Source organism: Nematolebias whitei, chromosome 6 (genome assembly GCF_014905685.2).
Source record: "Nematolebias whitei isolate Nwh7 chromosome 6, NemWhi1, whole genome shotgun sequence".
Taxonomy (NCBI): Eukaryota; Metazoa; Chordata; class Actinopteri; order Cyprinodontiformes; family Rivulidae; genus Nematolebias; species Nematolebias whitei.
Genome location: NC_056503.1, coordinates 41,894,365 through 41,908,569, shown reverse-complemented (window position 1 = coordinate 41,908,569; position 14,205 = coordinate 41,894,365). Strand labels below are relative to the sequence as shown.

Here is a 14,205-nt window from a genome sequence, read left to right as displayed (position 1 = left end):
TGGGGGGGGGGGGTGTCTTTCAGTTATCAGGCTCTTCTCTTGTGGAACCAACTTCCAGTTTCTGTTCATAAAGCTGACACATTGTCCAGTTTGAAGACTGGACATAAAACTTTGCTTTTTGATAAATCCTATAGTTAGGGTTGGCTTGTTATGCTGCTACAGACTTAGACTACTAGAGGACAAATTGACCTCATTTCCTTAAATGAATTGTTAAAATTAAATAGTTTTCATTTGATACTATTTCTATCTTAACATGTGATTCTTGACCTGCCATTGTGTATCTGTTCCTCTCAAACCCAGCTGGTCGAAGCAGACGGCCTCTTGTCCTGAGCCTGGTTCTGCTAAAGGTTTCTTCCTCATGAGGGAGTTTTTCCTTTCCACTGTCGCCTTCATGCTTGCTCAAGACGAGAGTTCTGTGATGAAGTTAAACTCAAAGCTCCTCATATAAATAATGTTTAATTATTATTTTTATGTATGAATGTTTCTGTTCAGTACCTGGAGACGACTTCTGTTGTGACTTGACGCTATATAAATAAACTGAATTGAATTGAAGTAAACAGCAGGACAGAAGGTTTTAATGTGAAAATAAAAAATATCGGAATAGAAAAATGTACAAAGCCCAAAAGCCACGGCAGAAAACCTGAAAACCTGAAAACCTGGACTTCAATCAGTCAGCCTGGTATTTTTATTGTTTCTGCAACAGTGACTGAGCAAACTGATGGACGTCTGCCTTAAAGCTTTGTGTCTGTGGGGAGCAACGTCAGGCGAGGGGGGGTCTGTTGCGAAATGACAGGATGTGACGGTGTGTTTTTGACCACCGTCCCTGACGACAGCTATCTTTGTGGTTATTAGAGAAGAAAAACTTTGGGTCTCCGCGCTTTAACGACTGAGCGACACAAAATTTTAACTCGTCTCCAGGGAACGAACGAATGACGTGTGAAGATGTGGCTGCTCCTGCTGGTTAACCTAAAGTTAATGGATAACTTCAATCAAAACTTTATGGAGTAGTTGATGTTTGGTTATTATACAAGATGAAGGCGGATGATAATGTTTTTGTGTGAATTCACATGTCTGTTAACGAAATATCCCACAAACCACTGAATGGATTTTAATGAATGTTTTAGAAAATAATCATTGGATATGTTTCTACAAATGATTAGCTTTTGGAGTCACCTGCAATTCAAAATGGCCACCACAACCAACTTATTTTAAAAACAGATAAATGACCATAACTTATTGAGTTTTACAGATACATAGCTGAAATTTGGTGTAGTAATAGCTTAAATTTATTCACAACACATGCTCCAAGTGTAACGTATTGTGCTACCGTTTTGCTTAAAATATTGGTATTAACTGCTAGAAGGCAGCCTTGTATGTCTGTTAACAAAATTTCTCAGAAACCACAGCTTTGTTTTGTTTTTTTGAATGTCCAGAGGACCAGATTGAACTTTTTTGGATTTTTCTACCTGGATTATTGAGCATGCATCAGGATACACAGGACAAATTGTAATACAACTTTCAGAAAGTAATCGGTGGCTGTGCATCTACAGTTGAGTCGCATTTGGAGTCAACTCATTTCAAGATGGCCGCCATAGCTAATCCACCTCAGCCAATGCATTACAGGCTGTAAGCCAGTTATTTTATATTTTAAAGTGCCTGTGACATCAAATCTTTGTGAGAAACACAAATGTAATTTTGGAAAGATAACATTAATAGCATAATGCAAAGAAATTAACACGGATGAGATGAACTGTCGAGATGTTCACGTGCGCAGGAACAGGAAGTGATGACACGAAGGGGAACACCTGCATGTAAACGGAGCGCTGCTATAATGGCCGACAACACAGACAGAGAAGAACCTGATGCTTCTTTAGATCATTTTGAGTCACTATCAGGGAGAGACGAAGAAGAGGCAGTTTGTCTGAACACAGAGCATGGGGTGCCATTTATTCAAGAGTTCCCCTTCGTCATCACTTCCTGTTTCACTTCGGTCAGTTATGGGCGACAAAATGGATCGAATCATATGTATTTTGCAAAATTTCTTAACTATTAAGATGTTTTATTCCACTTAAAAAAAAAGTTTTTAAAATGTTGATTTATGGACTCATATTATTGGTCTTTTTATTTTCTGCTCCCGGATTTCAACTTTAAAACGTCTGAGAAAACTTACCCAGGATCTTGACCGTCTGCCTGTGTGACCTCTCTCGGGCCAGATAACACGGACCCTGCAGGTCATTCTTACTTTTCCACAGTTTGCACCCGATGGAGCCGTAGAGGAAGATGAGGCAGAGCATCGGGCAGAAGAAGTAGGTGGTGGACACCCACAGCATGATGTGCAGCTGCCCGGAGCTGATGGCGTAGCTGGTGTGTTTGCACTGCCCTGTGTTGAAGTCAGGGTGCGTTTCGTTGTCGTACTCCACTCCTACCAGGAACAGCGTGGGGGCCGCAGAGACCAGAGCGAAGCCCCACAGCGCCAGAATGATGTACTGGACCCTGCGTCGGGTCACCATCATCTTACTCTGGAGGGGGAAGCTAATGGCCACGTAGCGCTCAATGCTCAGGGCCGTGATGTGGAGGATGGTGGCCGATGTGCAGCCCTCGAAGATGAAGTGATAGAAGCGGCACACCGCCTCCCCAAAGAGCCAAGGAACGTACTTCCACAGGCGGTAGAGGTCAAAGGGCAGGCAGAGGAAGATGATAAGGTCAGACACTGCCATGCTGGACAGGTACAGGTTGGTGGTGGTCTTCATGTCTTTGAAGTGTTGGATGATGAGGATGGTCATGGTGTTGCCCATCACCCCGACGATGAAGATGAGGATGCAGATGACGGTGACAGGGATGAGGGTGGAGGTGGGGAACAGAGAGCCCACGTAGTGGTGGTCATCCATGTTGTACTGACCCATGGCCTCTGCTTCACAAGCATGAGGGTCCACCTGGGGTCTGACTCAGGCCATTCCAAACTCACTGTGTGGAGAAGCAGAAAGGTGGGAGCAACTGAAGACAAAGAAGACAACAGTATTTCTTTTGGATCTCTTCCTGGAAACATGCGCAATTCAGGATTTAGATGTGCTCTGTGTATTCCCACCTTGTCACGGTGGAGTTTGTGTGCCTGAATGATCCTAGAAGCTATGCTGTCGGGGGCAAACGCTGCTGGTAGGGCTTCCCAAGGCAGATTGGTCCTAGGTGACAGGCCAGACAAAGACCAATTCAGAATACTCGTATGGACGGAAGATAGCAAGAAGAACAATGTCCCTTGCCTGGACATTTGTTACCGGGGCCCTACCCTGGAGCCAGGCCTGAGGGACAGACTTGGGAGCTCTGACCTTGGCTTACCAAAGCTGGCTCTTGAGACATGGAATGTCATCTCTCTGGTGGAGGAGGAGCCTGAGCTTGTGCGAGAAGGTGAGACATACAGACTAGATATAGTCAGGCTCACCTCAACATGCAGTGTGGCCTCTGGAATCAATCTCCTTGATTGCGGCTGGGCCATATCCCACTATGGAGTTGCCCATGGTGAGAGGCACCGGGCTGGTATGGGTTTATCTATAGCCCCCCCGGCTTGGTGCCTGTGCATTGGAGTTCTCTCCAGTAGATGAGAGTGCAGCTTCCCCATGATCTCAAGTCGAGTGTGTGTGTGTGTTGTTTGTGCTTACACACTGAACACCAGACAAGAGTACCCAGCCTTCGTGGAGCATTTAGCAGGGGTGCTGAGGAGTGTTCCAGCTGGGGGACACCTTTATTCTGCTGGAGGACTTCAATGCCCACATGGGTAATGGAGGAACGGCCTTTCTGATCTGAACCAAGTGCTGTTGTTCGAACACAAGGGCACCCGGCACATAGGCCACAGATTGATGATAGACTTTGTACTCATGTCACATCTGATCTGCAAAGAGGAGCCGAGCTCCTTCCAACAACTTTTGCAGTAATGAGGACTCTGCTGGTCCCATTGTGGTGCAGAGGAAGCTGAGCTGCAAGGTGAAGCTCTCCGTTTACCAGTTGGTCTAAGTTCCTAACCTAACTACCTAACTTTGGTCACAAACTTGTGGTTGAAAAGAGTTTGAACTGGACTCTCCCTTAGAGACAAGAAGTTCAGTTATCCGATAGAGACTCGGAGTAGAGCTGCTGCTCCTCCCCATCGAGAGGAGACAGTTGAGGTGGTTGATGCCTTCCTATAGGGAGGTTTTCTGGACTTGGCCAGGAGTCCTCCCAGAGGAGCAGGAAGAGGTGGCTTTCAAAAGAGATGTCTGGGCTTCCTGCTCAAGCTGCTGCCCCCACGACCCGACTCCAGAACCAGCTGAAGATGATGGACGTACATGTGCAAACTGGACAACTCAGCTGACAATATTCATAGATTTTACTTATATGTATGAATTCAGACTCTGTTACTATTTCATAAAACATTTATTTTATGGACGTGAGTATTTCATTTGTTTCAGTTTGACTTATTTTTTTTTCACAACTAAAATGACAATTTTCTTTTGATTATAAAAGAAATACAGTACGCCACAGCTGCCTTGAAACTAATAAATACTCTCGTAACTAAAGTTCAGCAATAAATAACGTAAAAACATGAAAAGTCAAATCTTAAACTAAATGAACTTCAGCTCCAAAATATAAAAAGTAAAAGTTAAATAAAAGATTTTACCTGGAACATTCAAAGCAGTTTTGAAAGTTTCTTTGTCCCTGTCGGGTCCTCGTGTGCAGACGGAGAGCAGCAGCAGAACTTGCCCTGGTGCTCAGAGACCCACTGAGCTGAGCTGAAGAAAGGAGACACCTCCTGCACAGCACCCTGAGGAGACAGAGCATCGGAGGGGGCACCTGCTGTGTGTGTGTGTGTGGGTGTGTGTGTATCTTCATGATAAAATGACAGGACAAAAGATGACAAGGGGGGAATGGATTTAAGGTTACGTCAACCTCCATCCCCTTTACTCCACTCTGTCCATAAACACTGATTTATGCAACAGGAAGGAAGGAAGGGAGGAAGAGAAGACAGGAGCATGGAAGAGACTGAGAACACAAGGAAAGAAGAATGGAAAGAAGGGAGGAAGGAATAAAGAGGGAGAAAGGAAGCATGGATAAAGGACTTAAAGCTAGAAAGTGCTGAGGAAGGACAGGAAGGGAGAAAAGGAAGGACAGAAGGAAGGAAGGGGAGAAAGGGAGGATGGAAAAAAGAAAAGATGTCATGAAAGAAGGAACAGAAAGAAGAAATAAAGGAAGGACAGAAGAAAGGGACAAGGGATGTGGTTTCTGTGGATCAGGAGAAAAATGTTCAGCAGATTATTTACAAATATAGAAACCTGTTAAATAATAAGAGTTTAATGATGAATTTATATATTTTTTATTCCGAGGGTTTTGATCTTTCTGAACACAGAAAGTAAACAAACCCAGCCTTCCACAACATCATGGATTAAATGTGTCCCAACAACAGGCGTCGTCAGAGTTTTTAAATGTCCCGTCCGTCACCAGAGACGGGTCAACCATCAGAGTTGAACCATCACAGCAAGACTCACACGGCCATTGTGGTTTGTTTGCGTTCCCACTGAGCTGAACCACCGCTCGGACCTCAGAGGGTCAGCGGCCTCGTCTCTCAGTTTGCTCGTGTCAAAGCAGCGCAAGGAAACGGAGGACACTGGTGTGTTTTCCGTTTCCAGTCCGTCCCTCAACACGAGTCATCGTGAACGAGCTGAGCGAGACGACTCTCACCCTCATTCATCCTTCTGATCTGGACCGCTCGGTCGTTCTTGTGCTGTGAACCCAAAACAACTTACATTTAGATGAAAGTGATTTTATAGGCTCTGCCTGATACTTTGTTCCTACTTTGTTGCAACGCACCCTGCTTTTGAAATGCTTTGGAAATATGACGAGGGAGATTACCTAAAAACATAAAAATGTTGGGTTCGTAGGGAACAACGCACAGCACGGAATCAGAACATGTGACCTCAAATGAGCGGAAATTAAGGATGCACGATATTATCGGCATGGTATCGGCTGATGTTAGCGATAAAGTTAAATCTCGGACATCGGCCATTCCATCATAATAACACCAATATAAAAGGTGCTGTTTTTTAAATATATATTTATATAGTGTTATATCATTTTCAGCCTCCTTTTTGGCATCTGCATTTGGTAACGAGCCAAACTGATAAAGACCATGCCGAATAATGTATTTTAATTCCACAGCAGAGAAAGCTATGTAGTCTCTGTAAGTAACAGGGCTCCCTTGTAAATGAGTCCTCGAGGCTCAATGGGAACTAACCTGTATAAATAAAGGTTGAATCAAAAAAGTAGGTCTAGGGAAAAAAATTATCGATATTCATATCGGTTATCAGCCAAATGAGTTTTAACATATCGGCATATCGGCCAAAAATCCAATATTGTGCATCCCTAGTGGAAATGTTTATTTATTTTGATGACATGGCAGTTTCACTCCAAGTTGTTGCGCAGGCAAACAGAACCTTTAACAAACAAAACGTAGTTTGAAGTAACTTTTTTTTTTCCCCATCTGATCCATCTTGGGCGATTCGATTTCAAGCCTTCATACCTGGTTCGTTACCCCAAAATGTTGTTGTGATTGGATGACAAAGACCTGTTCAGTATGCAGACCCAGGCAGCTACTGCACTGTTAAATGTACAGGAACTAGATTTACTGGACATCAACTCGGCTCAGAAACATGCACCATATTGTTGTCGTTATCACTCAATAAGCCTGTCAGAGCAAAGATGGAGAATTTAAACCAATACAACTCCACATGTTCTGTATACAGAAGAGGTTATGTTTTATTTTAAAACAATTTTAAATGTATTTTATGTATGTATTGCATGCATGACAATGAGAATAAAAAAAACATTCAGTGTGATTCAACATTGTTCTAACTGTTGTCATTAAAACACTACGTTGTTGCTCACTGGGCTCATCTAGCTCTAAAACAATCAGAATTATTATAGAATTGCAATTGTTATTATCTGGGTGTACAAAAAAATAATTTTAAAAGTCTTCAGTTGATCCAAAATGCAGCTGCCAGAGTTTTAACAAGATTTAACTTTAGAAGAGATCGTATCTCTCCAGTTTTAGCTTCTCTCCATCCGTCAAATCCAGAATTGAATTCAAAATCTTACAAAGCTCTCAACAACCTAGATCCATCTTATATTACAGATCTTATTGTTCCATAGATGGTAACACTTTACAATAAGGTACACAAAATTTGCTTAACTACTATGGAACGCCTCAGGAATGAATCAGGAGCCAATGGGTAGTTAACTGCTACTTACTGGGGAACACACAGCCAAGCCTTATTAGGGGACTACTGGTTAGTTACCTTGTAAATGAAGAGGAACTAATAAAAAACCAATGAGTAGTTACCAAGGAAACCAAAGAGGAACTAATTAAGAACTAATGGGTAGTTAACCAATAGGTTTACAAAAAAGAAAATCCAACAAATTCAATAACCACTAGGAAACAGGTTTTTGACAAAACAAGCTGTGACCTCACTGGTGCAGGGTTTATTCAGAACCCTCATGGAGAGTTTCTCCTCCGTTTCTGTGGTGTAATGAGAGTACCTAGAGATGGATTTAGCTCAGGGGTGCCCTCTTACACTTTATAATATCTGGACTAATTCAAGTACATAATATTATACTTAATTTAAACGGATTCTTTCATTTTTCTGGACTAAGTAATATCGTGCCTAGAAGATTAAATGTGGACAAAGATGTGTTTAAATTTCTGACCCACCAACAACAGTGAGGTCTTTTATTCATCAAAACGATTTAAACACATCACACATTTTACACATTGATTGGCATAATTGATTACAATAACACAGCTTAATTAATGAGCTTTACAATGAAAAATCATACGGCCATGATTCCTCACTTGCAGCTTGAAACAACAGACATATCCTTAGATCTTAAATTAATGTCTGCAGGCTTTTAAGCTTATCTTTACTGGCAGAGAAATATAGAGATGGAGTAAAGTTTAAGAAGGAAAAGTGGATACTTAGGGTTAACTAAGATAATAAAGAAAAGATGGGGAGTTATCTTGTTTGAAACCAGATAGCACGTTTCCCAGTGATTTCAGCTAGATGGTACCCGAGCGTCGACTCTTTACCTTGGTGGGGTTTCAGAGAGGCCTTCTCCTGGCGTCCAGCAAGGCTGAGTCTTTTTATCTCCAGGGATTTATATCCGCTTCTCATCAACTTGGGACCACGAGGCTGACTGGCCCAGCTTCCATAATAAACTCCCCGAAAGATAGGATTAAGTTAAGTGGAATTTCAGCAAACGTGCTGAACTCCTGAGATGTTGAATAGGTCTTTGGCATGATGACCTGAATCAACACTCCAGACAGGTGTCATCTTTCAGAAAATGACCACCGTGGACTTCAGTTGTAAAGTCACACTCGTCTCTTTCTCAGCAGAACTCTCTGTTCTGAACTTTTGGAACTTCTGTTCTCTCTGGAACTAGGAAGTGTCGACTTTTAAAGAGTTCTGCTTCCGGTCCCTTTTGGGAAGTCCTGATTGGTTGAAAGAACCAACAGGGGTGTGGTTTTAGTGACGCCAGAGGGTCACTACAAGTCAGAAAAACAGCGGAGATGTTTAGGAACAGACAGAGAAATGTTTTGGAGAAATGACAGACTTACAGGTGCCAGTTTTCTTGTTTCTGTCTGAGAGGTTTAAAAACATGACAGTTTGTTCCAATAAACTTGTTTGCGACTATCTCCGACTTTTGACCGACATCACACCTTTCTCATTTCAGACAGAAGATCAAAAATGCATAATTACTTTGTAACATAGACATTTAACTTGATTTCTACTTTGAATGAGGATTAAAAACCATTAATACTGTTTCACAGTTGATTTATGAGTGGTTCACTTCAACATTTAAAAATGATTTGAACTAAACACACTTTTGATTATCAAGACATTGTAAAATAGTAATGATAATATAAAAAAGTGAGTGTTCTTTCAATTGATTAGTTTAGGATACAATTAGAAAGTCTCTGGATGAGCTAATTTGTATTTCTGGATTCAAATCAATGAAATAACTGTTCCTGTCCCATGAAGGTCTTCAGAGGCAGGTCTTGACCGGAGGCTTAGTTCACTACAGTGGTAACAAACCAGTAGTCCCCTAATAAAGCTTGGCAGTGTGTTCCACAGTAAGTACTGGTCAACTACCCATTAGCTCCTGATTTGTTCCTCTTCATTTACAAGGTAACAAACCAGTAGTCCCCTAATAAAGTTTGGCTGTGTGTTCCCCAGTAAGTATTGGTTAACTACCCATTAGCTCCTGATTCGTTCCCGAGACGTTCCCTAGTAGTTACGCAAATTTTGTGTACCTTATTGTAAAGTGTTACCCTATATTTTTCTAACAGAGCATTTCGCTCTCAGACTGCAGGTTTACTTGTGGTTCCTAGAGTTTTCAAAAGCAGCATGGGAGGAAGATCTTTCAGTTATCAGGCTCCTCTCTTGTGGAACCAACTTCCAGTTTCTGTCCGTAAGGATGACACATTGTCCAGTTTTAAGACTGGGGTGAACACTTTCCTTTTTGACAAATCCTAGGGTTTGCTTGGGTTTTCGGAGTTATGCATTAGTTATGCTGCTATAGGCTGGAGGATAAATTTACCACATTTCTTCTCTCTGCTGCTGTCTTTACTCGCTCTACTCTCCGTTTGTTATTTGTATTTCTATCGTGTTTTTGCAGTTCTTCCAGCAGGAGGTTCTCCTGCACCTACACCTGCCATTCTGTGTTCGTTTGTTTCTCCTTCCTGTTTTCTCAAGCCAGCCCCAGCTGGTCGAAGCAGATGGCCACTCATTCAGAGTCTGGTTCTGCTGGAGGTTTCTTCCTAAAGGGAGTTTTTCCTTTCCACGGTTGCCTTTGTGCTTGCTCAGGATGGGAGACCGCAACGAAGTGAAGATTCAACACAATCTCTAGGTGGAGCTTGCATGTCCTCTGTGCATGTGTGGGTTTTCTCCAGGTACTCCAGTTTCCTCCCACAGACCAAAAACATGCATGTTAGGCTGATTGGTGATTCTAAATTGTCCCTAGGTGTGAGTGAGAGAGTGATCAGTTGTCTTGTTTGTCTCTGTGTCCCTGTGATGGACTTGGACCTGTCCAGGGTGTCCCCCGCCTCTCGCACAGTGATTGCTGCATATGGGCACCAGTGACCCCCCATGACCCGAAAAGGAAGAAGCGGGTAAAGATAATGGATGAATGGAGACATTCTTTCGACTGCTTGTCACAGGACTCATCAGTTCAGTTGGTCCAACATTAAGGATCAGGACAGATCGTGCTCAGACTAGTTTTGAAATTGGTCTGTGGAATTATTTTTGTAAATCTGAATAGAATTTCTGAATGCAGTGTAATCGTTCATGATGGAGTTCAGTGACAAGTTTGAACAGCCTTCAAGAGACTGAACGAAAGTTCATGTAGTTTATATTTCAGGCATGTTTTGTGAGATTTTAGAGCCCAACAATCAGGTCTGACTCAATAATCAGATGAATCTATAATATTGAAACAAAAGATGGCCAACAGATTGCATCACTTCCTTACTTTGACCCCATTTCAGGGCTTTTTTCTAAAAGTATATTTTGGGAATACTTTCTTCCTATTTTTTAATTGTCCATCTTTGTTTTCCAGGTAATTTATGCAGCTACAAACGCTTGGATAAAACAGTCTGTCCTAACCCAACAGTGTTCAGTCAGGTCATCTGGACCTTTTCTTTTTTTAGCCGAGACGTTTCATCCTGCATCCAAAGGCCTTCTTCAATCCGAGGAGCCACCAACAAACACAACTGATTCCCACGACCTGACTGAACATTGTTGGATTTTATACCTGGATTATTGAGCATGAACTTTGGAGTCCGTTCTAACGCGAGCGTGTAACAGTGAGACAAAAACTCTGGTATATGAGATTAATGCAGCCTGCAGAAGAAAATAAAAATGTCCGACTGAAAAGACAGATTGCTCTTTTGTTTAGCACACCTGCCTTTCATTTAGACAGCTGTGCTCCATCCAAAGACAAACATGCTCAAACTTCAACCATGATGAAGAATTAGAAATATTTTATTGTGCATGGATCCTTTGTAGATATCATGGCTATACAGATACACTTTAGATACATATCTATGATTATACAGATTTCCCATAACGAACATTGTAAAGTGATATGTCTGGTAGTATGTATAGTATAACAAATTTCTCTTTTTGGAATGTACGGTGTATGAGGTAACTGCAAACATTAAAATTACATAAAAATGGTCTATTTTTGTGCATATTTTTACTCTTTTTTTTGTAGCATTTTGTTAATCTCTCCAGCCGGTGGATGAAGAGGTGTTAAAATGGCACACTTTGCAGTCACTATCAAAAATAGGAATTTGACTTCTGTAAATGACGAAGACATTTGCAGAATGTCTTGAGGACCAAATTATGCAATTGTGTTTAGGATGTTTTGCGAGGTTGGGTTTCATTCTTACAGCCTGCAGCACGGGAAGCAAACAGATTACGGCTGAGCAGTCAGTTCAAGCAGCCCGTTACAAATAACATACAGAGAAAAGGCAAATTTAGATTTGCATGAAAACACATTTTGTATCTGCCATTTGTGTCCCATGATACGTGACTACTCAGGATTTATCTTCGTGGACAGTATTACCTTATATTACTTCAATATTATAAAAAAATATACTTCACGAATGGATGACCTGACAAAAGAAACTACAACAAAAAAAAAAAGTCTTAATATAAAGAACTACATTTCATTTTTCTCATGATTACATACGTTAACTAACACCAACTGAATGCTGCAAAGTAAAAGGAAATAAAATACATTTTAGTGTTTTCTAACACTAAAAAGGAAAACATCAAAACTTAAGAGAAAATAGAAATAAATTAAAAAAAATCACCAGATATTTTTTTCTCTCTCCAATTAAGGCCTCTGAAACAACTGGTAGATTTTTTTTTTTGTTTGTTTGTTTATTTTTTCCTCTTTTTTTTTTTTTTTTCTTCTTGCTGATAATTAGCTGTTTCAGTGACACATGAAGTGATACTACAACTTTTAAAACACCCAAAACACAAAAAATCTCAACGCGTGTTCTATAAAATGCATCACAAGACCAAAAATGCAGTCAGTCAAGATTTTCTTCCACTAAGGTGCAAAAAATTAATTACCAAGGGAAAACAGAACAAAACGAAACGTACAAGAAAAGCATACATTTTTGTGCTGAACAACAATATTTCAGAGTAAAGCAGCTGCATGATTGTAAAAACAAGCTACAGTATAACTATATGATAGTAAAAATAATTAGAATTCACCGTTTGTTTGTTTTTTGTCTTCTCACTTTATAGTTTTAGCTTTTTTTTTTTTTCTTCTTTGCAAACCTACAGATCCTTGTGTCCTTACTGTACAAAAATATACGAACATTTCTCCAGTCATTTTTGCATCCTTAAACATTCTGAACATCAAAAAGGTTGGAAAGTGCTAAATGAACGTTCTATAACAGGTTTTTCTTGTTTTATCTTGTCTGGACTCGTTAACTCCTGCAGTAGGGTTAGGGTTGGTTAAGTCCCTTCATGTGGCCCTGAAGCCCTCCCAGCCGTCTACACTGTGGTACAAACTACACAGAGTACACACACATCTGAACACACACCTCAATGTGCAAACACTGGCCCATCAGGTCCCACAGTCCAATAGCACATTGGCTAATGACAAACCTACAAACTAGTTTTTGGAACACGTTTATCAAAAACTGTTTCATACTGGACATGGAAATATAAATATTGACTTTTTTTTTTTATTTCTAACTCGTGCGTCACTTCCCTCCCCTCGACTCTGCCCCTGAAATGACCCAAGCTCGTTGCTTTCTGAGTTCATTTTCACCCGGAAGGCTAATCGATGAGTCAGAAAACTGAACGGAGAGATGGATATCAAACTTAGGGCAGGGTGACAAAGGCAAGAGGAGTCCGGAAGGTGTCACAGGTGCCGAATGAGATGTCACATCCTTAATTGATAACTTCTGGTTAGCTAATACCTGCTAGCGCATCCTCTCGCTGCACCCCATTTCAGCTAATGTGATTTCTCTGTTGAAACCGGAAAACAGTTAAAGTACAAAACAAAGAATACAAAACAACAGAGAGATGGGTGGGGGTGGGGGGGTGGAGAATAAAGCTATAACCCTGCAGCTGGGCGGCACAGACCCCTCATTTTATGACAAAGTACTGGATGACGAAAGCGATGAGGATGGCGATGACGGCGAAAACCATGAGGAGGAGGAACGCGCACTGCTCGTCGGTCAGGCTCTGCCTGGTTCGATTGGACTCGGTGCTGGTCCTGGATCCCGAAACGGCCGCGCTGCCGCCCAACACAGTGTCGTTTCGTTGAGGGGAGAGGGTCACCGTGGGGCTGTAGGGACCGCTCAGATCTGTGCCGTCCTGGCACTGCCTGACAGCACAGACTCTGAAACGGTAGTCACTGTTGGGCTGGAGGTTCGGGACGTGGAAGGACGTGGCAGAACCTTTGTACGTCTATCAACGGGGGAAAAAAGAGACGTAAACGATTAAAAACTGATGGAGACAAAACTACAGAGACAGAAGGGGTTTTTTTTTCTTCTTGTGACTGCATCACAGTGAAGATGGGCTAGTGGGCAGAAAATACTTGGAAGGGAATATGTGTTGGTACAAGAAAATATATAAATCTCAACAGTAATCACATAAATCACAATTGACCTTTTGACTCTTTTAAAACTATATTCTTGTTTTTGCTATTTGAAGCAGGGGGGGGGAGGAGTCCTGCATTAAACAGAATCTGCACTAGAGAGATTACAATATGCTACAGTATCACTCTGGAGAGGACCCCCAGAGCACAGGACTAAGGTGTTGATGCTTACAAAAGAAGAATGAAAGAAAGAAAGAAACGAAAGAAAGAACAAAAGAGAAAAAAGAAAGAATGGAAGAAAGAGAAAGAAAGACCAAAAGAAAAAGAACGAAAGAGAGAAAGCACGAAAGAAAAAAAGAAAGAACGGGAGAAAGAGAATAAAAGACCAAAAGAAAAAGAATGAAAGAAAGAGAAAAAGCACGAAAGAGAAAAATAAAGAACGGAAGAAAAAGAAAGAAAGAATGAAAGAAAGAACGAAAAAGAACAAAAGAAAAAAGAAAGAAAGAAAGATACATTTTTAGTAGATCAATTTCTGACATTGAAACAAATATTAATATTGTGACTCTA

General features: G+C 41.3%; 2 protein-coding genes across 3 annotated transcripts in view; both read right to left on the bottom strand.

Annotated features, from left to right (window-relative positions):
- Positions 1–2,954, bottom strand: part of mlnr (motilin receptor) — a 6,970-nt gene extending 4,016 nt beyond the window's left edge. Inside the window, 1 exon segment of the mRNA XM_037678302.1 lies at positions 2,171–2,954. Coding sequence (XP_037534230.1) covers positions 2,171–2,954 — 784 coding nt within the window.
- Positions 2,955–11,955: 9,001 nt separating this feature from the next.
- fndc3a (fibronectin type III domain containing 3A) overlaps positions 11,956–14,205 on the bottom strand; it is a 72,568-nt gene continuing 70,318 nt past the window's right edge. For both annotated transcript variants that reach the window (XM_037677623.1, XM_037677624.1), the window contains one exon: positions 11,956–13,508. In XM_037677623.1, the coding sequence (XP_037533551.1) occupies positions 13,185–13,508 (324 nt within the window). In that variant the 3' untranslated portion in view covers positions 11,956–13,184. The remainder of the gene's footprint in view (positions 13,509–14,205) is intronic.